This window comes from Haliotis cracherodii, unplaced genomic scaffold (assembly GCF_022045235.1).
Source record: "Haliotis cracherodii isolate W230 unplaced genomic scaffold, xgHalCrac1.p SCAF_6, whole genome shotgun sequence".
NCBI classification, from domain to species: domain Eukaryota; kingdom Metazoa; phylum Mollusca; class Gastropoda; order Lepetellida; family Haliotidae; genus Haliotis; species Haliotis cracherodii.
In genome coordinates this window covers 10455997-10482253 of record NW_027266319.1, presented here as the reverse complement: position 1 = coordinate 10482253, position 26257 = coordinate 10455997, and the positions used below count along the sequence as shown (strand labels likewise).

General features: G+C 40.0%; 1 protein-coding gene across 1 annotated transcript in view; it reads left to right on the top strand.

Annotated features, from left to right (window-relative positions):
- The window catches only part of LOC139445222 (uncharacterized), a 78145-nt gene that overhangs the window by 12464 nt on the left and 39424 nt on the right, over positions 1-26257 (top strand). Inside the window, exons 10-30 of the mRNA XM_071226360.1 lie at positions 347-472; positions 2567-2761; positions 6652-6797; positions 7773-7912; positions 8722-8828; positions 9593-9690; positions 10675-10776; positions 12736-12873; positions 14199-14307; positions 14967-15083; positions 16453-16653; positions 18927-19036; positions 19745-19835; positions 20067-20204; positions 21526-21675; positions 22030-22089; positions 22420-22574; positions 23252-23351; positions 24265-24395; positions 25263-25428; positions 25563-25660. Coding sequence (XP_071082461.1) covers positions 347-472; positions 2567-2761; positions 6652-6797; positions 7773-7912; positions 8722-8828; positions 9593-9690; positions 10675-10776; positions 12736-12873; positions 14199-14307; positions 14967-15083; positions 16453-16653; positions 18927-19036; positions 19745-19835; positions 20067-20204; positions 21526-21675; positions 22030-22089; positions 22420-22574; positions 23252-23351; positions 24265-24395; positions 25263-25428; positions 25563-25660 — 2678 coding nt within the window. The remainder of the gene's footprint in view (positions 1-346; positions 473-2566; positions 2762-6651; positions 6798-7772; positions 7913-8721; positions 8829-9592; positions 9691-10674; positions 10777-12735; positions 12874-14198; positions 14308-14966; positions 15084-16452; positions 16654-18926; positions 19037-19744; positions 19836-20066; positions 20205-21525; positions 21676-22029; positions 22090-22419; positions 22575-23251; positions 23352-24264; positions 24396-25262; positions 25429-25562; positions 25661-26257) is intronic.

Here is a 26257-nt window from a genome sequence, read left to right as displayed (position 1 = left end):
CATATCAGTATAGTTTATCTGACCTGAAATAGGTGTTCTTTAACACGTTTTTTGCTGTAGTATATATGGCTGGTGTATATATGATTTGGTATACATGTTCTGTGTTAGGAATTCCAATGTATACAGCAAGAATTTATTAAGGGCCAATTTACTTCTACTAAGATCTGGACCCCATTCCACAAAGAAATAGTAGCGCGAAGATGATCGTAACTCCTATACTTTAACATAGGTTTACGACAATCATAGCCCTTCGATCGCTTTGTGGAACTAGACCCTGGACCATATTGATGCAAATATATGTGTAGATGATCTACAGACTTGTATTCATGTGAGAGTTTTGTCCCAGGACTTGGACAGTATCCGCAGCACTGCTGATGAGATGGAGCTGTTTGCTGCCATCAACCGCAGGTTCAAGCACATCTTCATCAAGCAGGAACACATGAACACCTTCAAGATGTATGACAGGGTTGAGGTGAGTGAGGTCAAACAGCGAGTGATGGTCTACTGGTTTACTCATGTTGCTAGGTTATGTTATGATGACAAGGTACCAGTATAAAACAAGGTCGAAATTAACTGAAATGAGATCTGAACTCCTAGAAATAGTTGAAAAGAAGAAAGGTTGAATGAATTTGGACTTAGGTCTGAACATGTTGAAAATGATAACCAAAGTTAAATTGAAGAGATTAAAAAGTTAAGAATAAGGTGTAAACAAGTTGAGAATAAGGTGTAAACAAGTTGAGAATAAGGTGTAAACAAGTTAAGAATAAGGTGTAAACAAGTTGAGTATAAGGTGTAAACAAGTTAGGAATAAGCTGTAAACAAGTTAAGAATAAGGTGTAAACGAGTTGAGAATAAGGTGTAAACAAGTTAAGAATAAGGTGTAAACAAGTTAAGAATAAGGTGTAAACAACTTGAGAATAAGGTGTAATCAAGTTAAGAATAAGGTGTAAACAAGTTAAGAATAAGGTGTAAACAAGTTAAGAATGAGTTCATACAAAGATTAAAATGCTCTTATGAACAAGATTGGCATTTTGCTTTGACCAATAGCCCCAAGTATTCATCATATCTTTGTTATAAATTTAGGTTTAGCAGGGAATTTTATTTATCGGCTATTACAATCAATAAGTTTCGCGTTGCACTGGCACGTTTTAGAGCTAGCTCCCACTCGCTCCACATAGAAACCGGGAGATATTTTGGTATCCCAAGACAGCAAAGGTTATGTATGGTTTGTAAAACAGGCTATGTTGAGTCTGAATACCATTTTGTATTGGTTTGTGAAAAATATTATGCTCTCCGAGTGACATATATTCCTCAAAAATATTATGTAAATCCATCAATAGAACAATTTTACATACTTATGTCGTCTCTGCATCAGTCAACAATTAGAAGTCTGGCTTGTTATATTTACCACGCTTTTAAGTTAAGGAATTCATTTTTGCAGAAGTAATATTCTTTATCTATGAATGCCTTGCTGTTGTGTATTTAGGTGTACACAGTTGTATTTTTATACATGTCTGGTGAACCGAATTGTACTATGGGCCGCTGGCCCACTCATGTACTGAATAAACAGATTAGAATAAGGTGTAAACAACTTGAGAATAAGGTGTAATCAAGTTAAGAATAAGGTTTAAACAAGTTAAGAATAAGGTGTAAACAAGTTAAGAATAAGGTGTAAACGAGTTGAGAATAAGGTATAAACAAGTTGAGAATAAGGTCTAAACCAGTTGAGAATAAGGTGTAAACAAGTTGAGTATAAGGTGTAAACAAGTTGAGAATAAGGTCTAAACAAGATAAGACTAAGGTCTAAACAAGATAAGGTCAAGATAAGAATAAGATCTCAACAAGGTAAGGTATGATCAGTTTAAAGAGGTGGTTCAACAAGCCTGAACATTTTGGAAATAGTGTCAGCTCAACATGGAGACAAGGACCAAAATATTGAAGTGGGGAAACTGTTGATGTTCAGTTGTGTTTTATCTTTTCATTACATGACAGAAAGTTGGTGAGAAGCTGTAACAATTACGAAGGCTGTTTGTTCACAAAATACCATCAACTTGTAAACAAGGTCATTAATTATAACCCTGTTTCTGATGGGATTAATGTGTCCTTATTGTAACCAGCATTAGTCCGGACAAGAACAAGCAGCCACGCACACACATAATGTTGAAGTCAATATCAGGCTAAATAAACAAATAGTCGTTTCACACGTTTCGTTTTTATTTTCATTTTTTAAAGAAAATGTACAAACAAAATCCTAACACTTAAACACAATGCGATCCAAAACAGCACACAGTTTCTTCCCTTTACATGCACACTGCTTTACTGCGCATCTCGTGTCATAGTCATGGCGGCAGTAGGAGTTTGTATGCTTGTTAATGTAGGGAGGCCCTTTCCAGGTTGATGGTACACAACTATTTAATTTAGTTACATACTAGTTTGAACAAGCCAAAAAACAAACCAAAAAAGCCAATACCTGCCGGCACTATATTTTCAAAAGTTATTGCCTAGGAACCAATTCTTTCATTTTTAAGCCTTTAACCCTGTTTCACCTCACCTCTCCTATTTGTAGGGCGGGCAGGATGCGTGGGGGTCAGACTCCCCGAACCACGCCCTCTTGAAGGATGCCAACTGGCAGTCATTCATCACTCTCAAGTCAAATCGGGATTCAACTCAGGAGAAGAGATGGACACAGCTCCGACAGACCAACAATGTTGATGAAGTTCTGAGAGTACAAGCTCACTTCCTCCATGTCACTGATGCAGAGGTAGGTGGGATGCATGCCGTTGTCGCTGCTCAACTATAATGCTTTATCAGGGTTCATGGCTGAGGCTTGTCTCCAACAAGTCAAACCAGTGCGGTATATAAAATATGTTTAGTCTACCATCCCCAACTTGGCATCATTACATGTCCAAACACGTAGTCTCAAACAAGTAGTGTTTGCTTCCCTCCAAAACTCTACAGCTAATGAATATTTCTGTATGAAACCATTATTTTTTAAGGCGATAATTTGCTTTTATTATATTTTTTATTTGCAAACACATTTGTAGTAACAACTTGAAATAATGTATCAAAAAAGGAGGGGGAAACATACCTTTTTATGAGTAAAAACTCATTCTAGTGTTTGTGTCACAGGGCTTCAGGTAATTTTTTCAGCCATAGAATAATTACTCACATTGGGTAGTGATCTCTTTCTTTGAATCTTCAATATATTTTACTCCCTTGGGTCCAGACAATTGTGTATATAATTTGCACCAATGACTAGACATTTTTATCAAATAATTCTGCTTAAAATGATGTGTGATGTGACTTCTAAATTGTAGCTGTTTGTGTGCTGGCCCAAGTGGGTAACATGTCGCATAAACTCACAACAGCGAATACATGGTATTGTTGTGTTTTTCTATACAGTAGAGTTCTCATGATGCCGCATTTGATCAGTAAATAAAGATCTGAAAAGATAAACTATTGGATTTTTGAAAATTTTCATGCATATTTATTCACAAGCTACTTAAAAATAACTGGGTAATGGTGCCTTGTTTTGCATATTTTACACAAATACGGAAATTGTGTGGAGCTTTGGTGTTAGTATTGGGACAACAGACTGAATAAAATTGTTGTTAAATTTGTGGCTTTGACTAGTTGCTATTGTCACAGACTGGTGAGGTATCCTGTGTAACTCATAGTTGGACTCTAGCTTTGAACAAATGGAATTTGAAATTACAAACCTGAACTTGTATCTAGGCATTATTATCAGTAGATTGTAGTCTTTGTTTATGGACTAGTATCGGCTGATCTTACTTGACCAACATAAATGTTATCATACTCGGGCTTCCAACTAGAGGCTGAAGTTGCAGTCTGGTATCAGAATTTAATTTGAGGTTAAATATCAATGTATATCTGAGATTTAGACGTTTTATTAGAAATAATCACAAAATATGTAAAACACAGAAAATTGTCTTTCTATCAGAAAGAATTTCAAAATCAATGCTGACCACAACTTGTGTAAAGTGGCTGTCTTGGTCGATGTTTGAAACTGTTGACTTCATATTTAGGTGAGCTACAGTGCCATGGCACTATTTTGGAATACGTTTGTAAAATAAGAATAGTCTCAAGTGTAAGGAACTAAATTTAATGTGTTTTTTTCAAAGTAACATGCCTGGTTGGGACTGTTGGGGATGTACTGTTAGCTGTGAACCCAGCTTTACATGTAGTGTCACTTGCTCTGCATGATTCATTGTTCTGACAGACACAGACCTCCAAGTTGATTTTCTTCCAGGGAGCGACTGGGTTCCTATCATTTTAAGGAACCATATCAATTTTTATACTATCAAGAAAGATATCAATGAATATGAATGCACCAAACATGAAATAGTTGCAAATGGTTCATGGGGATCAAACATATAAGTTGATGATTTTTTTTCAGTTTGACAACAAATAGAATCACTTAAAGTGAAAATGTCACCATCTTGTCTGCTGACTTCTTGCTTAACTTTCACTGACTCCAAAGAAGTGACAGTGTGTGATAATCAAGTCCAGGACCCACTTGCACAAAGTGATCTTAGCGCTAAGATGATCTTAACTCCCCTACTTTAACATAGGCTTACGATAGTCTTAGCGCTAAGATCGTTTTGGGCAAGTGGGCCCAGCTGCTGCTATTAAGAGCTAGATAGTTAACTTTAGAAGCTTCATCCCATCTCAGTGAACTCAAATCATTTTACCTTATCCTGACTCGTACTAAATGTAGTGGAAACCAGAGAGCAGCTCACCCGAACACACCCCTGGTCTGCGTGACCAAACCAGTATACTCGTCGCTCTTCTCATTTTCGGCCAATTGAGTGTTTGGGGAAAATATCCTGAGCTTTGTAATCCGAGCCATCCTATCAAACTTAATCCTTTTTTATAATTTTTTAAACTTGAATTACATTCCTCCGCATGAAGTGAGAGCCATGGCATTTAGCTCTTCATGGCACCTGCTCCTTCCCGACAATTATGCAAGGTTGTTTCTGGATATTGGACACTGTCTTCGCTAATCATTATCTCAGAGACTTCTCCACACAAGATGTTGCTGGATTTCACCAAGTTGGACCATTAGTTAAGCAGCAACTGACAGTGCTTCCTGGAAGATAGACCTTTCTACAAGTACTCACCCATTATCAGGCAGACTTCCTGATATCAGGTTACTGTCCTATAACCAATAGCCAAGAGTCCATCTTCCCCTGTTTTACTATTGGGGCGGTCGGGTAACCTAGTGGTTAAAGCGTTTGCTTATCACGCCGAAGAGCCGGTTTCGATTCCCATCATGGGTACAATGTGTGAAGCCCATTTCTGGTGTCCCCCCATCATGATATTGCTCGAATAGTGCAAAAAGCTGCCTAAAATCATACTCACTCACTCACTCACTGTTTTACTATGAGTGAAAATGATTGTGTTAAGCTTATTGCCTCCTTTTTACACTATAGTTTAAAGTAACTGGGAAATATTATTTTCCTTAGCAAACTTTACTAAATCCACCAAATCTATCAGATTTATTCCTCTCTTTCACAAGAAGGTAGTGGTACCCCGCATGGATATAAAGAAATTATCACGTTCCCAGGTGGTTAATTCAACAGATCTCTTTCTGAACCACACACAGGTGGAACCCACCGCCTCTATGGGATTCCAGTAATTAGTTGTCAGACCCATGAAGATCCGAGGTAGAATTGGTCTTCAGGAACCCATGCTTGCCGTAAAAGGCAACTATGCTTGTCGTAAGAGGCGACTAATGAGATCGGGTGGTCAGACTCGATGACTTGGTTGATGCACATCATCGTATCCCAATTGCGTGGATTGATGCTCATGATATCAATCACTGGATTGTCTGGTCCAGACTCGATTATTCACAGACCGCCGTCATATAGCGGGAATATTGCTGAGTGCAACGTTAAACAACAAACAAACAATTTAGTAGTCAGGATAAGTTAAATATGTATTCTTAAGAGTAAAAATATCCTTAATAGTAATACTTATCCTGACTCATACAGGGCGGTCCGGTAGCCTAGTGGTTAAAGCGTTCGCTCGTCCCGCCGAAGACCCGGGTTCAATTCCCGACATGGGTACAATGTGTGAAGCCCATTTCTGGTTTCCCCCGCCGTGATATTAATATATAAGGATGCATGGATTTTTAAGCCAAAAGAGAACTCTAAGTATCAAATAATGTCAATTTAGATTATATTTTGTCAGCATGATCAGTTTCTGCATTGTATTTGTCTGTTCCTAAAGTTGTACAAACAAATATAATTTCCAAGTTTAGAATAAAATTGCAGAAAACCTAAACTTGGAGGCCTCTTACAATATGCGCTGTTACTGGTGTCGTCACAAGAAAGTAGAATGCATAACTGGTGTGGTCACAAGCATGATAATGCATATATGGTATATTTTGTTTCAGTGTTATTTGTCCACATGCAAAACGGTTTAGCAATTTGAAACAATTATGAGCACCATTTTTATTTATATTCCAAAGACCTGTGTGGCCATTTACCGAAAAGGAAGGAATGAGATTAAGACACATATTTGCCATTTTGGTGTCCATTTTGTTGACCTAAATTTACAGTTGGTGATACAGGTCTTTGCATTGTCGATGCTTCTTGCACTGCATGTCTCCTATGGTTTTGCACACAGACAGTTCAAGACACCCTGCGCCAGCAAGCAGGCATGGTGCGCGATCCTCCGCATGTGCAAGCTGCTTCTGTGACGTCGCACCGCACCCGTAGCAACACCACGCAGGTGTGGAAAAAGATATACTCAAACCCAGATCTGTACACCGAGTAGGTATTTTACTGTGTGAATCATGTGTTTCCATGTTTTTTGTCCATACGACCCTTCACTGTTCTGCGTACCATCAATTCTTTTACAAAAGGGAATTTATGGATGTCAACTTTTTTATTATGAGGAACTCGTCGTTTCAGAGTATATGCTTACTCCTTCATCTGGTGAATGACGTTGACGTCCATACACTTTCTCTCATATGTGTATCACTTCTAAACATCATACAAGCTGACTCTATGTGTTCAACATCGCATGACTGCATTTAAGAGCATGCGTGAATACTGTTTAGTGCTGCTGTGAGTCAGCTATGACTTATGTCATATAATTTGTAAATAAACATGTCAAGAGCTGACAAACCAGTGGTTGACAGCATGAGCAACGATTCCCTTTATCAGCGGGGGTCACGGGTGGCCCAGTCATCAAAGGTGCCGCAATTTGCCTTGCAGGGTTGCGTCCCTTTGGCACACCAGAAACCTATGATTATGGGTTCGAATCCTGGTTCGCCCGATTATGTTTCTAGGTTTGTCAGCACCATACCTGTGCTCGTAGGTTCACCAAAGCGGTAAACGTCTGAGGCCTGCATCACTTCGGGCTTTCCTCCCACATTTAGAAGACACACCTCGATATAACTGGAACGCTGTTAAAAGCGGCCTTAAACCAAACTCACTAACTCACTCACTCATGATACATGTTGGATGGCACAGTTGGTGTTTCATCCCAGCCCTACAAAATAGGTATCTTATGGTAGAAATGGCAGCCTAGTATTAATAGTATAGAGAGGGTGAACACCAGGGGAGACAACCCTGTTTAAGTGACTTGCTGCTCTCACTTTCAATCACTAGTTCTTCTGGTCTAGTCACAATCTTTACAGACCACAATGATTTAGACATAACATTAATGGCTTTGAATGGTTTTCAGATGAAATGTGTTGGTAATTGTTTCATGTCACATACAGGATGTTTTGTATGTTTCAGTGCTGAGAGACAGGATCAGGCCAGCCCTCAGAATTTCGATGAGAGGGATTTGGAGGACGTCAACTTCAGTCAGACCAGAGCTTCTAGTGCTCGTAAAAGGAAGGAGAGTTACGATTACGTGAACACGGTGCAAATGCTTGGTAGGCACAAAATATATGAAGTTCTCAATAAATCAGAACAACTGTTCTTCAGGTTATGAGTTTTGTCAGGCTTGTCTTCCTTTTTGAAGTTTTAGAGAATGTCATCAAGTTTCACTGAATGGCTTCCAGACTTTTAGTATGACAACCTGAATATGTCATCATAACATTTCTTCTTGCACACAACACATGTGACAATAGCTACTTAGGGACATTTATGACAATATTTGCAAACAAAATTATATCTATAAATTCAGCGTATTTAATGTTTGTGACACAATAGATCAATTACCAGTTGATTATTAAACCTGTGAAGATCCGGGGTAGAATAGGTCTTCAGCAACCATGCTTGCTGTAAAAGGCGACTATGCTTGTCGTAAGAGTCAACTATCGGGATATGATGGTCAGGTTCAATGACTTGGTTGATGCATGTCATCATATCCCAATTTCGTGGATTGATGCTCATGATGTAAATCACTGGATTGTCTGGTCCAGACTTGGTTATTTACTGACCACTGTCATATAGCTGGAATATTGCTGAGTGCAGCATTAAACAACAAACAAACAAAGATTATTAAACCATTAACAGAACAAATAACAAGGACCTTCTTATGAAATCAGAACTCAAGGTAGAAAGATGAAAGCCGTTAATGAGTCTAATTTTAGCCTGTGTGTAATGTCAACATGCTTATGGGAAATCTGCAAGTTCCAAATATGGGAACAAGGATAAAGGGGATGACAGTATGTTATTTTATGAATCTATAAGACAATTGTTGGAGTGTTAATGTTGATGATGTGGTGTTCTCACCCAGGTCTTGATGAAGGAGAGCATGACCAGAGCGCCACCGTCAACATCCAGGGGGCGTACCTCTCCTTCCTTCAGCTGAGGCATCTGAGGCTGCGAGATCTCCGCAGATCGGTCAGTGGCGACTTTTATTTTATAACCATGTTGTGAGGTAGGATAACATGGGTGTTGCTGTTGCTGCAGAGGTATCTCCTTTAGGTGAACATGGTGAACAGGTGGCCCTGTTGTCTGTGGCACAGTTGTGTCCCTTAGGCACGCCAGAAATCTATGATCGTGGGTTCGATCCCAGATTCTTGCAGGTTATGACCTGCATCACTTCTAGTATTACTCTCACATCCATCTGACGCTGCCATATAAGGCCTTAAAAAATAATAGAATTGGTTCTCAGGCAATGACTTTTGAAAATATAGTGCAGGCGGGCAGTGTTGTTGGTTTTTTTTGGCTTGTTCAAACTAGTATGTAACCAAATAAACAGTTGTGTACCATCAACCTGGGAAAGGGCCTCCCTACATAAACAAGCATACAAACTCCTATTGCCGCCATGACCATAACACAAGATGCGCATGTAAAGGGAACTGTGTGCTATATTGGATCGCATTGTTTTTAATTATTTAGATTTTTTGATTTTTTTTAAAATGGAAATAAAAACAAAGCATGTGGTGGACTTTATGATGATGCGGGCCGTACCTGGGAACCAAGACTTATTTTTTTAGCTGAACTGACTCTCACTCATTTAAGTGAAGGCTCTATGAATGCAAGTTTGAATCACTGAATCCTTGAATCAATGTATTTGTATTCATCACCAACTGATTGTTCAGCACCTGATTATACTGTGTATTAAGGCAGATCCAGTTCTAATCCTGAATGTTATTTTGCAGTGTCTCAGCATCATGAACTATTTCCGCTCCATCGAGAGAACCCTGACCATCAACGATGGTGGACTGTCACATGAATCAGGCAACGTGAAGAGGCAAAGGTTTGTAGAATATTGGGAGACCTTGACCTCTGTAGCCCAGTGGATAGAGCGTCTGTAACACAAACATTACTTATCAGTCATTGAACAAATAACCAAACACATCACTAACCTTGCTACATAGCACTCAAGGTAGAAGATGTTAGCCATTATTGATTGTGACCGTCTCTGTGGTCTAGTGGATAGAGCGTCTGCCCTTAGAGCAGAAAGTTGGTAGTTGGATTCCCTGGCCGCTTCATTCCAAATGGCGTTCACTTGTTGTTACCCTGCCTGGTGCTTGGCATAAGGGGATAAAACAAGGGCTGGTTAGCTCTGAGTTAGTATAAAATCTGAGTGGGGTATCCATGTTAAACTGTGGCATGGTATCTCAGCACTATAAAATCAGTCTGGTCTAGTACAAGCGGAAACACGTGCATGCACTTTGATGTATAATGACAATGAACTTGAACAAGACGTTAATCATGATAATACGACATATCACCTCACCTTGTAGATTATTGGGCTATTTGGGTCATTCACAACTAGAGCTCAAGTGTAACCATTGTTTGTTTGTTTGTTTGTTTGTTGTTTAACGCCGCACTCAGCAATATGCTGGCGGTCTGTAAATAATCGAGTCAGGACCAGACAATCCAGTGATTGACATCATGAGCATCGATCCATGCACTTGGGATACGATCTTATTCCTCAATCACTCTTCACTAGTGTTCGTCTTCATCCATCCGGGCCTTGAATAAAAGTGATCACATCATTCCCCATCAACCAGCCCTGCCTAGAGACAATTTGTGTAGCTGTTCTTGAGCAGAAAACAAAAATGATTGCTTGTGTTGTATATAAAAGTAAAATTAATAAACACTCTTTGTCTCAGGAACATTTAATTAACTTCATGCAGTCTAACATTGATTGCATCTCTAGACACTGAGTTGTCTCCCCTTGACCAAACAATGAACCAGGTACAAAGTCTGAAAAACATTTTTGTATTTTTTCCAGCCCACAGAACCATCGTCGCAACACAGAGACGGAGGGTACAGTTGGTGGCGGCGGTGGTCTCGGGTGTCACAGCTACCTCCACAACACACCAGCTGACTTCAAGTAAGCCTGGCAGATATGTCCATTGGGAATACTGCATCCTGTTTTCTTGTTTCTGGGAACACAGGTGCCCAATTGTCTGAGGAACTCAAATGTGCCCTGCAGAGTTAAGCCCGGCCGTATTCCAAGCAAAAATTATTATAGGTTTGAATCCGGGTTTGGTATGTCAGCACCATGCTTGTGCTTGTGGGTTTCACCAAATTGTTAAATGTTTGAGACTTGCATCATTTTGCGCTTCCTCCCCCATCAAGCTGACATGCCTTGATGTAACTGAAATACTGTTCAAAGCAGAGTTAAACTTAACTCATTCCCTCAATTTATGTTCTTGATTATCTGATCATTTAGCAGAAGAGTTTGTGTCTGCAAGATCAGGACTGGAGTCCTTTAGGGGTAGATTGCTGTATACTGGAGAATTTGGAGGTATAATTTCTATAAACCCAAACAAGTGCTTTCTGATTTATTTTTTCTAAAATATAGCTTTGGAACATATATTTCAATTTGCCAGCTGTCAAGTAACATTAGGCTAGAAGCATCAGAATAGGTCTTCAGCAACCCATGCTTGCCATAAAAGGTGACTATTCTTGTCGTAAAAGGCGACTAACAGGATCGTCGGATGGTCAGGCTCGCTGACACAGTTGAATCATGTCATCGATCCCAATTGCGTGGATCGATGCTCATGATATTAATCACTGGATTGTCTGGTCCAGACTCGATTATTTACAGACTGCCGTCACATAGCTGGAATATTGCTGAGTGCGGCGTTAAACAACAAACCAACCAACCAACTAGAAGCATCAAACAAATATTGTCGACAGGTATCCTTCTTCTTCTTCTAATTAGGCAGTCGGGTAGCCTATTGGTAATATTAAAGCGTTTGCTCATCACGCCGAAGACCCGGGTTCGATTCCCGACATGAGTACAATGTGTGAAGCCCAATTCTGGTGCCACCCGCCGTAATATTACTGGAATATTGCTAAAAGCGGTGTAAAACCCTACTCACTCACTCTTCTTCTAACTGGGGATTTAACGTGCACTTTCCACAATTAAAGCGTATTTCGAACATGTATCCTTTATCCATTTTCACATTCTGTCCACAACACTGTCATATGATGTTGTGTCTGGATAAGTATGTAAATAAGGGGAATACTCTGATTCCCCTTGATTGTAAATATGCTTATAACCACAAATGATATGTTGTCATTAATGCTCAAAAGACGCATTGTCCTTCAGTGACATATGCAATATTTATTACATACAACCAGGACATCATGTTTTGTGTGCACACAGATGCTATATATTGTATGCAGTGCCTAGAGCAATTGTTTTAACACCTTTTACTCCAATACAGTACCATGTGAAGATCTCAGAAGGTTGTGTCAGGTTAACTTTCTTTTCAGCCAATCAGCAATGAGGCTTTAAAATTCTTGGCATGAGTGAGCGAAGCATTTAGACAAGCATATCGGATTTCTGTATGTTGAAAATTAATATAATCGGGAGATCGTAATGAAAAATTTCCATATCTAGGCAGTTCAGAAATGAAACCAGATTGTTTTTGAAAGCTGACATCTGATTGGCTAAAGAACCAACAAATCCTTCATTTAGATTGGATGCAAGATCTTCATGCAGAGAGGCATCTGCAGATCAGAGTAAAATATGTTGTACCAAGAGCAAAATTAATATGTTATGGTGCTGTTCACATTTAGGATCTTCTTGGCATTCATTGACCTTCAACAACTTCTGCAATTTTTCATGTTATTCTAATCTTAGCCGATACCAATACTGGAAGTGCCTTCTTGATTAATCCCATATATCATTGCACATTGCTTCATGATAAATAGCACGTATTTTATTTTTCACTTTTAGATTACACAATATATATAATACCTATCAATTTTCATAAACAAATTATGATTGTTAATAATTTTTCCAGTTATATCTATAATGACAATTATATATTTGCAGAATGAGTGAATCAGAGTTTATAGAATTCTCAGAGGTAGAAAACCACGATGACTTCTACACCATTGAGGAGGGTCGCATCCACGTCGTGGACCAGAGAGGTTACTACATCATGTATGACATGGCTGTCTCAGATGTCGAGTGAGTCTTACTATGTTCCTGTTCCCTAACCTAGGAACCAACCCTTGGTGATCGTTTCAATCCCCACGTCATACCAACAGATATTAAAAGAGATTTCTTGTTACTCTGCCTGGGGCTGCCAAAGACTCCCCGCCTCAGAGAGCATATGTTGTGTTTGAGTGGGTGATCCATGTTAAATTGCAGCATGGTATATCAGTGGGCTAGCACAGTAAAACCAGCATGAGTTCGGACAAGTACAAGCAGCCCCACACACGTAATTAGTGAAAATAAGTGAAATAATCTTGACAATGTCCAACCCCATTTCACCTCACCTCACCTCACCTCACCTCACCTCACCTCACCTCACCTCACCTCACCTCAATCTAGTCTCATATGTCCAAGGAAGCTGCTTTGCTGAGTTGTGTGCCCTTGCCACGTACAGGATCCGCTAGTTTCTCCCCAGGGCCTTTGTTACCCTCCCTGTACCATCACTGCCACCAGTCTGGATCAACGTAGCCAAGAATCTTGAAAATGTTCCCTCCAACCTAAAATTTCATTTTAGTAAATAATTAATGATTCTACGTTTGTTCGTTGTAAGTGATTGGTTTGAGATTGCAGGCAAATGGTAAGACACCCAACATTTCCCTTATATTCTCATATAACTGGTTACCTTATATTTAAGGAAACAGAATAGAAATCAGAGAACAGAAGTTGTTGTCGCTGCAGTCAGGGCTTGATTGTAAAGTTAACAGCCACTCGGTTACGATTTCAACTCCTTGCATGGTAGTTGTCTGCCAAGCACAGTGGAGAGTTGAGGCTGGTTGCAGTGTTAGTATAGAGAGCTCTGAGAATGGGTTATCACTGTGAGGAGCTTGCTGAATCCACTGGTTTGAATCCCAGATTCTTTCCAGTTATTGTCCATACCGTGTATGCACCTACATGACCCCATACATTTATACAGCAATGTTAAACTTCTAAGACCATAAATTTCCTCCCAATTCAACCAATCTCATTAAAATCTGATCTGTTTCTCCAGTATGTTCCCTCACTGTGTTAAAATCTGACAAAACATCCATAGGTTTTATCAGGTGACCTTTCTAATCAGCCAATCAACATCAAGGTTTCAAATGTCTTGGATGCAGTGAGCGAAGCCTTGGTATTTACACACAAAATGGATTACTATTAAAGAAAAATTTGTGTCCTGCCAACTTCAGTGGAAAGTTTGTCAGATATTCATTCAAGTTGTCAGTGCCAAAGATGGCATTCCTCTGTAATTGATCCTGTTGAGCTATATGTCTGTATGTCTGTTTAATATTGTTGCTCTAACCTCTCTATACGATGATCAGAAACATGGAGAAGGACTTCATGCTGATAGCCACACACTTCATAGAGAAGGACCGAGATCTTCGCATTGCCACAAGGATCAAACTCAGCGAGTCATCTCGACGACGATCGGTTAGCAAGATTTCTAACTACACTGAAACCAGAACTCCAGATAAGCTTTAATTCGTATTTATGTAATAGACACAATAAATCACCATAAGTTAGAGTTGATTGTGTACAAATACTTAGGAATACATATTTGAAACCAATAATATAACAACACTGTGTAAATACCCAATTTAGCTCTTCCAGATTGCATACCCGAATATCTATACACATCTGTATTTATTATCGAATGCAGGCATCACTTATTCATAAATTCTACTGCAGTGAAAAATTTATTTATCAGTTTTTAATATTTCTACCCATTGGTTTATAAGTACCCGTTAGACTAGATCAAAGGTGTTAAAATATATTGAATACCCTAAAAATACCCAATACCCAATGTGAATTATAACTTGAGTTTATTATACTCGGTGGCTTAATAAATCATCTGGAGCCCTGTAAATCCTTGTAAACTCGTAACTCCATTATCTTGATTTCTTGTTTAAGGAAATGTTACTTTGTGGTCATGGCTGAGTCCTACATATACCTCAACACTTATTTGATGGTCCAAAGCAGTAGTTGTATAATATCGTGTTTCTTATAGAGAAGGATGTTATTGTATGCAAGTGAAGTGTAAAAGCTGGGTTCTGCATTCAGTGTTGCTGTAAGCTGTTTCTGTGTTACAGCAAAATAGTGCTGGAGACTTTGACATCGAGAGCTACGCCCATCAGGAACTGGACCGGTTTGGGGTGATGCTGGACTTATGGAGCAACGAGGCATCCTTCCTCGAGTGTAAGAGAGAGGTGAGTTACTGGCAGATTCTCGCACCAACTTACCACATCATGTATTCTCTTTTTTTTTTATTTTGACCACTGATCATATATTTTTTAAAATGCTGACAAATATATGTGGATGTTTGGTATTGACTAGTGAAGTGACTATGGTTTTCAAAATTAAGTGATTTTTTTTTATATGATAGAACCTAAAAAATGGTTATTAAAATATAATGTGGATTTTGTTAATTTTAGTTGAAAACATTTGCATCAGTTTTCAAATCAATGTGGGGACAAATGGATGATCAAATGGTCTGAGGCTCTGCAATGTGCTTTGTAGAGTTGTGGCTCTTTGCTTTAGCAGGATCCAAGATTAGCTACAATTATGCCCCTTGAATGTGTACAAGTGCTCAAGTGGCCTGTGACACTTTAGGCATAATGGGAAATTAAATTGGCATGCAGTGATATAACTGAAATACTTTTCAAAGCTTAAAGCAAAATTCACTTATTACAGTAGGTCACATGCATATCCGGGGTAGAATAGGTCTTCAGCAACCCATGCTTGCCGTAAAAGGCGACTATGATTGTCGCAAGAAGCGACTAACGGGATCGGGTGGTCAGGCTCGCTGACTTGGTCGATGCATGTCATCGATCCCAATTGTGTGGATCGATGCTCATGATATCAATCACTGGATTGTCTGGTCCAGGCTCGATTATTTACAGACCCTGTCATGTAGCTGGAATATTGCTGAGTGCGGCATTAAACAGCAAACCAACAACAACATTACAGTAGGCATAATTCTTTATGTTTTAACTGTGTTTTATGACACTTTGAATGCACGTCAACATCAACAAATAAATATATTTAAACAAATGAACACTGTGTAACGTAGTCTCAATTTGTCATCTGAAACTGGCTGATTCAGGAGATATCGCTGAAGTGAAATTGCATCACTTGCAGATCATTGTGATGTCATCGGTAACCGTGATGTCATGGTCACTATTATGACGTCATATTGCTCATTGTGTATATAGAAAACTGCCAAATAGCAAGCTCTCTGTTTTCCACAAAACTTGAAATACCTTCTCTTTGAAGATTTCTGTTGTATTTTCTGCATGAAATATATGTTGCCACACATCCTTTCAAAAATGTACTTTGCATTTTTAGCCTATAGTTTGTATGCCGACAATGACTGAAAGAAGTACTTTTCTAAAAATAATACTTCTAAAATATGATGCGGCCGTAAAATTGGCTATTTCAATCAGAGGGGGTTTATTTTGATTTGATACCTCTGATTGACCAATCAAAATCTGGCAGTTTATTTGATTTCAGAAGACACTCGGGTGAGATTCTCAGTGTCCGTGTGATTAATCTGAGTGCATGTTTCTTACTATTCAGCTGCTCGACTGTTACTTTGAAGCCTACCAGCATGTGTTTGACCGTGACGAGCGCAGGTCACTGGCCCAGGTCATCACCGACATTATACACAAGCGGCCGAGGTTCGACTTCAGCTCAGCCTACTTTGTGAAGACCTACAGGGCAGAGTGTGTTCTGCTGAGACAACAGGCCACACTTGTCAAGACCATTCTGGACAAACAGGTAGCTATGTGTATTGTCTGTTTGTAAAGCCAACCATTCAGTTTTCTTTGATTTGGACCCTATATTTGGAAGATGAACATGATATTTAAACAAAATGGTCACTAAAGCATTTGTTGAGAAAGTAACTGATGTTTTGTATTTAATTTGTTACAGACATGTGATAAAAGGGCGGGGGTATATAGTTATACCGCGGTATTCCGTCCTTCCAAGGAAATTTTTGTGTGCGACCTATAACTTGAAAACTACTGCATAGATTCTTTTCAAACTTGGTAAACACTTTCTATACCAATGGGAGAGGTTCAGTGCAAAGGGTTTTTTTTATATTTGGATTATTGGGGGAGGGGGGGGGAGGGAATTCATTTTTTTACTTAAAATTTATTAGTGAAACATTTGTGCAACATACAACTTGAAAACTACTGCTTGGGACCTTTTCAAATTAATGAACAGTTGCCTTACAAATAGTAGAGGTGCAGTGCAAGGTTTGATTTTGACATGTGTATTTTCTGAAAAAATTGATTTTGAGTTCTTGTTTTGAACTCAGAATGTTTATTAATTCAACATTTGTGAAAACTATAACTTGATAATTACTTCATGGATTCTTTTCTAATTGGGAGTACAGTTTCTATAGTGCAAAGAGGCGAAGTGCAAAGCTTGATTTCTATAAGTTGATTTCCTGAGAAAGTATTGCTTTTTTATCATGTTTTGAACTTAGAAATAAGTTGTAGTCGAAGTCGGGGTATTAATGAGCCCTGCTCACTTTTTGCCTTGTTATTAAATATTTATTTATCCTTCAACTGCAAAAAAATCAAAAGTTGGAAAAGGAAATCTGGAAAGTAGTTTTGTTTTATCTTGCATACAATGTGCATACGGTGTGCATACAATGATTAAACTGCAAGAACCGTTTAATGAACAATGTGCGCATGGAAATGTATTCAAGTAACTAAATATAACAAAGAAAAAACAAACTTGAAATGTCAATCTGGCCTTGACAAATAGAACATGAAAGACATTTCACAATTCTTATCCCCTTTTCCAGAGTTGAAAATGAAACTTGCAAGGTCATATCTGATCTTACAGTTAGAAAATCTTTAAGCAATGAAAAGCTATCAATATATTTATCTCATTTTGCAAAACTTGGATTAAGCAAATCCAAGATTCAAGTTTTTGAAGTTTATGAAATGTCTTTGATATTTTTGAATTTGCAGAAATTCTGCAAAAATGTTACAACAACTCTGATTGCATTTCTGTATATTCTACCATGACATTGATGAATGCTTGATTCTGATTGGTTAAAAAGAGGTTTCCTTTTTGCTACGGAAACCAATTTCAAATATATTAAGCCTAAAGTGCTCGGCTCCAAATCAAAATAAGAGGTATCTACTTTACAGTGGGACTACATCAAATTTCAAAACACAGTAGGTGTATCTCCTAACTGCCGTCTATAAAGAGACCCAACCTATAAGGCCACCCCTGTACAAGCCTTTAAAATCTATGCTAATTTATAGACCCTGTCTATAAAGCAAATCGGAATGAAGCACATCGCCAGCGAGTACACAATCCTGGAATATTGCTAAAAACAGCGTAAAATCATACTCACTCACTCACTCAGTACAGATCACCAATCAGGTGACAGAGAAGGTGGATGGTGACCGTGTGCAAACTCGACTCCAGAGAGTTTCTAGGGATCGGGTCCTACCCACTGAAGCACACGTTACATGTGGTGTTTCCTTGGGAAAGTGGCTTTGTTTGAAATATACCTCTGTTCACTCAGCGACAGCCTCCGTGGTCTAATGGTAGAGCGTCCGCCCGAAGAGCGGAAGGTCCGGGGTTCGATCCCCAGCCACGTCATACCAAAAGACGTTAAAAGATGGTACTTGTTGTTACCCTGTCTGGCGCTCGGCATTAAGGGGCTCAAACAAGGACTAGTCGGCTCGGAGTCAGTATACTGTGTCTGAGTGGGGTATAAGTGCAATAACCTTGGACGTGTCGTTAAACCCCATTTCACCTCACCTGTTCATCCAGCAGTGAAGGGGTACCTGGTAGGATGAGATTGAAATATGGCTGTAAACCTTCCAGTGTCTCATTGGACAGTTTTGCTTTTATACTCCCGAGGGAGCTGAGAATGAAATTTGAAAGCACACCGATCCATTGTAAAGCTAATAATTATGTGGTACTGTAACCATGCATCCGTGTGTGTTTGTTTTTGTTTATTTTATATTTTATCCATTTGGTGCTTTACAATTGTTCATTATTATCATATCATCGTTACTCAGATTGAGGAGCAGAGGGAGTACACACAGAGGGTGTGTCGAGATGGGGACACGGAGTTCGGGTTGCCGTACAGGATCGTACCCAAACAGCCGGTCTCCATCAACCTCAGCAGGTGAGTCGAGTGCTGAGAGGCACATCTGTCTGTCTTAGTTAAGCAGGGATGTAGGCCTTAACACTTTGAAACCCACAAGTACGGGTATGGTGATGACAAACCTACAAATATTAACAGGCAAATCTTGCATTCAAACCCACAATCATTGGTTTCTGGCTGGCTAAGGTATGCAACTCTGCACAGCCAAGTTAGGCACATTAGTAAGGAAGATTGTTTTACAAATTTGTTGGCTAATAATCAATTTAGATACAATTATGTCATTAAGGTGCAGAAAGAAAATGTGCTGTTTCATTTAGGGCTGGGACAAATTACTCGATTACCCGGATCGGATATATGCTTTGCAGGACTCGGTACCCACAGGACTACCCGGACCCCGTAGTTATTCACATGATATATTGTTTAATGGTCAATGCATGCATTTCTTCTGACTTTTATAAGTTTGAGTAAAGATTAGTTTCAGTCAATTCTCAGTGTATACATGATAAGATCAATTTAAATGTGTATGTAAATAGATTTTGCCAGGGCTCCTGTGAAATAATTCCCAGTTGGGCACTTTGTACCCATCTCTTGAGACCTACAGAGGGTACCCAGGTAGGGCCAGGTAGTAGGGGGTTGGGTACCAGATTAGTAAATTTGGACTCATCAGAGCACTAGTTTCTTTGTTATGTGATACACCTGTTGACTTCATTCTACTTGTTCCTTGTACAGACCTGCCCTGAAAAATGTGTTCATGCTGGAGTTCCACCCTACCCTGGCCGTAGCCAGCAGGATCCCAGAGGCCCTGGAACATGCGTTTTGGGTGAGACTTACAGGAATTGACAAAGCTTTATGGTTAAATTGATATACCTATATATTTTAATTGCGGTAGCCTAATTTTTTACTTGATTTCGTCAAATGGTTGAAATGGAGTAACGTAACATTAGTGTTCAATCAAGCAGAATTAAACACCCAGGTACAGTTTTTTAAATCTGTTTATGCGTTCTTTCATGATACCCTCGTCTCTCCCTCACGTCTCCTACTTCCTCCCCAGGAGCTGATCCACATCCACAAGCCGGAGACGGTGTTCGACACGCTGATGATGGAGAAGAAGCTGCTGGAGGTGGCGCAGCGAGAGTGGGACAGGATGGAGAACATGGGGGCCTCTTACTCCCCCCAGCTTCAGAAAGATGTCAGTACCCAGTCACCACTCATGACTCTTGTGTATCAAACATCCATTTCATCATGACATATACCCTGGACCCATTCTAAAGATAGCCATCCAGTCAAATTACACTGTTGTTTCATCATTGCAACAAACAACAATATCACCAGCACCCAATTCGTTTTGTTGTGTACCGTCTCAAATACAACTGAATGACTTTTAATATAAGGATTTCCTCCCCTGTTTTAATACTCAGGAAACATTTTTTACAGCTGAAATTTCATTTATGACAGTCTTCCGTGTCGCTTGTCAGTGATTTTGAAAGTAGATCTTTGCAGATCAGACGAGGCTTTTTGATTTCTAACTGGTCCAGGGTGTTTATCACAGGGTATTACCCGGATGTAATACCCTGGATCATTGAGGATGTCCAGTCTAGGGCTTGGATGAGTCCAGGTACCCAGGTACCTGACCCCCTGTAACCTGACCCTATCTGTGTACCCACTGTAGGTCTCAAGTTGGTTACAAAATGTCCAATTGGGAATTTGTTTACTGGAGCTCTGGCAAGAAGTATTTAGATATACTGTAGCATAAAATTATTGGATCATGCATACACTGAAGCTGACTGAAGCTTTGTCTTTTCTCAAACATATGAAAGTCAGAAGGAATGTGTGCATTCTCAGAATGAAATGCGAACATTTGCGACTCGTACTAATGTAACCTTGGAATTTTATTGTTATTGTCATGAAACAATATATCACATGACTAACTACGGGTTCGGGTAGTCCTGTGGGTACCCGGGTCCTACTCATGACCCACCCGCCCCAAGTACCCGAGTTACCCTTCCCAGCCCTAGCCCAGTCCCTCACTTGCCTTTTTGATCTTACTTGAAAATGTCGCCACATATATCAGTACTCCTGTGGGGTATAGGTAGACCAGGTAGCTTAGGCACCACATTTTGCTGTGCAGAGTTATGTTTCTTAGGTGTGTGCCAAGATCCTATGATTTTGGGTTTGAATCCTACATTTGCCCTGATAATGATCCTTGGTTGTCAGCACCAAACCCACACTTGTGGGTTTAACCAAAGTGGTTAACGTTTCCCTCACATTTAGCTGACAAACTAAAATATTGTTAAAATTTGTATTAAATCCAGCTTACTCTGAGCTCTGTGCTCATGTGTTTTACCAAATCAGTAAACATCAACACAACACTTTACACTTTCATCCCACAGTTAGCATTCTCTTACATAACTCAAGACCTGTTCACTCCCTGCGCCTTTCCACTCAGTTCCCTCTGACAATGTGTTCATGCTTTGTACATGCATAAAGAGTTCCTGTTGGGGGTGTTACAGCTGTTCTCGGACGTGTACTGTGACGACCCGCTGTTCCTGTGTGAGATCGCCCAGAGTCTGGTCACCCAGCAGGACCAGGAGGGAGGCAGCCGTCGGTCAACCAAGGAGAAACAACTTGGCATGGTCAACGTGCTGTCCAGGGTCATGGAGGTCAGTCGGTCAGATGTCAAACCAGGTCTTTAAACTATCACTTAAAGATCTGACAAACCTTCCATAGAATGTCCTGTCAGGTGAACCATCTAAGTAGCCAATCAGAATGGATGCTTCGTAATATTTGGTATAAATGAATGAAGCATTCACAGCAGCACATCAGATTTCTGTATCCAGTTCTTTATTTCTCTTTGCGCCATGACATCAGCACCTGTACTAAAACATGTGTTTCTAAACACATCATCATCATCATCGTCATCATCATCATCATCATCATCATCATCATTGGCATCGTCTTTATTATTATTGTTGTTGTTGTTACTCTTAGTATCATTGTATTTGTCTTTATCCCAGACGGTCACACTGAGATCCAGATTGATGGACGCTGCATGGGAGACAGAGATCCTTTCAAAGGTAGATAACTCTGTTTGCTCACTACAGTTCAAAATGGTAGCCAAACAGCCTCAGTGGTCACTCGTCATGTTCCCCACTTGTGTACAACATGTAAAACCCAGTGTGGTAATGTGGGAATATCTCTGAAAGTAAGATAAAATACGTTTTGCCAGGGCTATGCTAAAAAATGTTCCCAATCGGACATTTTGAGACATCTCCTGAGACCTACAGTGGGTACCCGGGTAGGGTCGGGGAATAGGGGGGCGGGTACCCGGGTAGTAAATTTGCACTTGTCCCAGCCCTACTAGTTACATGTATAGTTATATAAAAAAATTGGCGTGATTGTTCTAGATCTACCGCCAACAAGCATCGGAGATGAACTTCCCTGACTGTCACATGTACCTTCGGCCGATTCAGTTCGAGTTCGCCTCCTTCAAAGACAACGCTAAGAAACCTCCACCTATCTTCATCACCTCTGTCCAGGGAGACGAATCCTCCTTTGAAAGGTGACAAAGCAACAGTACTTCATCCATATGCAGAGTTGTTTGTTAAAAAGTCTAGTTAATTATTGGTTCATAAATAAATTGCAGTTGAAACCATGGCTAATTCATTTGCTAATTAAGCAATATTTTTGGCGTTCATGTTTCCATAAACCTAAACACAATTATGCCACACCGAGTAACGGACTACTGTTTCCTAATGGACTAAAAATATAGTGAACAGAGTTTGTGCTGCTTTGGTGCTCTGATCGATGGCACTGATTTTGTATCGTTGTCTACAGTTTTTCTTATGTTAATGATTAAATACTTATTTGATATGAAATTACTTCAGTCTTATCTTGCATTTATGGAGGTATACCTGTAAACATAAAATCTGGCGAGCACACTTTGCTTAAATCTGCTACACCGATTGACACAGTGTGAACACTGTTTTTTATATTTATACCATAAAACGCCAAAAAATGTTGAAGTCAACTCTTCGATTGTCCATTTCTTTAGCTGTTTGTGCAATAATTAACTCAGTGTCTTGATAACAAAAAATATAATTAGTTTGTGTAACTTATTGTTAACATTGATGAGTTAAAGAGTCTGCCTAACCTACTTGTAATGAATACATATACTTTAGGGCTGTGTATTGTGAGTCCCAGCATGTTTTTTCACGACACAGTGTGTTTCCACTCCAGATACACCCCCCAGAACAACGTCATCTTCTTAGCTATCCATGAGCTGGATGAGGGGCAGGTGGGAAGGTTCTCATTCCGCAGTCGGGACGGAATCTTGCAGGTGAGACTGATGTTTGGTATAATAACCTTCTGGATTGTGATATTTTGTCTCTGAAATCTTGATTAAGTGTTTCTTTGCATATACACAAACAATGCTTCAGACCAGGTTTATTAACCTCTGGTTTTTTAACAGTGGTGTCCCATGGCAGAATCTGTACCCCAGTACTCAAGTACCCATTACCCAAGTACCCCAGTATAGTACCCATTACCCAAGTACCCCAGTACCCAAATACCCCTGTACTCCAGTACCCAAATACGTAAGTACCCCAGTTCCCAAATACCCAAGTTCCCCAGTACCCAAGTACCCAAGTACCCATTACCCAAGTACCCCAGTACCCCACGATAGTCATAAGAGTTGACTACTGAGGATCAGGTGGTTACAGTGTGTGTCATCAAGGTATTTAAGGCTAAACGGTGCACTGTGTAGAGTTGCATCCCTTAGGTGTGCCAGGATCCTAAAATTGTTGTTCTTATATCAGATTTGCCCTGATTATGATTCTTGGTTTGTCAGCACCACACCCGTGCTTATGGGTTTTACCAAAGTGAAAAAGGGTTTAAGATCTCACCACATTAGGTTTTACTGTAATAAAACTGAACTACTGTTCAAAATAGCATTATACCCAGCTCACTGTCTCACTCCCCTGGAAAGCAGAAGGTCGGTGGTTCCATCCCCTGTCTGTATCATACCAGAAGACATTACAAGATGGTACTTGCTGTTACCCAGCCTGACACTCCCAGCAGCCTTGGTATCTATTTATGTTAAACTGTGGCATGGTATTTCAGTGGAATAGCTATTTTAAACCTGCATGTATCCAGACTAGTACAAGCACCCACACACATGTGTATGCAGGCCGCTATGTAAGTGCCCATGTAAAACTGATTTCCCCTCATGCACTATCACTCGCCATTTCTAGATGCTGCGTCCCGGGGGTATGGAGAACCTGCAGGTGGTGTTGAAGGCCCAGACTGTTCACAAGAACGCCCTCATCTCTGCCGTCCAGCAGGCCAACGTGTGTCAGCCAGTCAGACAGCAGGACTGGAAGAGGTAGACTTCACATGGTCGCAGCTTGCAACTGTTTTAGAACTTGTGGAAATGGCTAAATAATACTGAGCAAATTTGCAATCTCATTAATATCAGACCTTAGTTTTCACTATCGCTAAACAAAGATCAGAAGACATCCCATTAGGGGTCACGTCAGAACGACCTTTCATCGACCAATCAGAGCGTCGCTTACCAGATCATGGAATGTGATTTCTAATCATACAACCTCGAAAACTTTAACACGGAGTATTCTGAACGATAGATACGGGTGTGACGATTGAATCCATACAATCTAGACCATCTATTAGCCATTCCAGAATGTTCTTTTGTTCAGGTTTCAAATTTGTAATCGAGAATTTGTCAAAATATGTATCGATCGAAGTTGCCAATTTGAAAATAGTGCCGTAAAGCACGAGAAAGTAGCCTTCTGATTGGTCATTCCATTGGTCGGCCAAAGTTCGCGCAAGGTCGGTCTGACGTGACCCGTAATGGGATGTCCTCCGATCTTTGTTTTGCGATAGCGAGAACTAAGATCTGATTTTAATGAGATTGAGCAAATTTGGTTCCTAAAATGTGTTGTCAATCTATAATAGATCAGGGACTGGTCATGTATTGTTGTGGAAGTGGGGTGGTGATGTAGAGGGTGGTTGGGTCATGAAAATATGACACAGCAAAAAAAGGGGGTCGCCAAAATTTAACGCAAACATGTATGGGGGATGTCAAGTAGGACAGAATGAATTGGTGCTTGGACTATCAGTCGCTGGCTTGCCTGCTAATGGCACCAGTAAAAGTCACTTGAATAAACAGAACAGAAAAGAAGTTGGAGTTTGTAAATGAGTCATTCTTCATCTTAAAATGAATGTGTTTCAGTGGGCGTGCCAGCCCCACCGAGACAAAGAGTGAGAAGTCGTCCATGACACAGTTCACCAGCATCTCCAGCGGGACGGGGGGTACAGGGCTTGCCTCTAAACACACGTCTGAGACCGGGAAGCACCGCCGCTCACCTGAAGCCTTCATCTCCATGCAGCTGGAGAAGGTAAGCTGCTGCATCTTCCGTTGTGCTCTGTGATGAAATCCTACATAGATGATTTCCAGTCATCTTTGACTTGTAATATGAATGTTATGTTTGTGAGTGATGATGTCAACTGTAATGTTCCCTTTCCCTGGCAGCGTCCGAGCCGTGACTTGATGCTGAATGACTACATCCAGAAGAAGCAGCAGATGGGCACTGTGTTGCGGAACCCCGAGGAACAGGAGAAACTGAAGCGGTGAGCTAACATCTCTGTAGCATCTTGTGTTAACATTGTGAAACTGAAGCGGTGAGCTAACATTTCTGTAGCATCTTGTGTTAACATTGTGAAACTGAAGCGGTGCGCGAACATCTCTGTAGCATCTTGTGTTAACATTGTGAAACTGAAGCGGTGAGCTCAGTCATTTTCCCTTTCATTGAGTGATCAGGCTAAATCCTGTTTGTGAAAGTGGACATTTTAACTGCTTCTTTTCGTGTAACTGTCTGTAAGGCTAAAAAGTCTTTGTTCTCAGGCACCGCCCATATCACCATAAAGTCTGCCACATGTTTCATTTTTATTTCTATTTTGAAAAGAATTAAAAAATCCTATTACTTAAAAAGAATATGATCCAATATAGCACCCAGTTCTTCCCTTTACATGAGCACTGCTTTACTGCGCATCTTGTGTTATGGTCATGGCGGCAATAGGAGTTTGTATGCTTATTTATGTAGGAAGGCCCTTTCCAAGGTTGATGGTACACACCTGTTTATTTGGTTACATACTAGTTTGAACAAGCAAAAAAACAAAACAAAAACACTGTGCGCACTATATTTTCAAAAGTCATTGCCAGAGAAC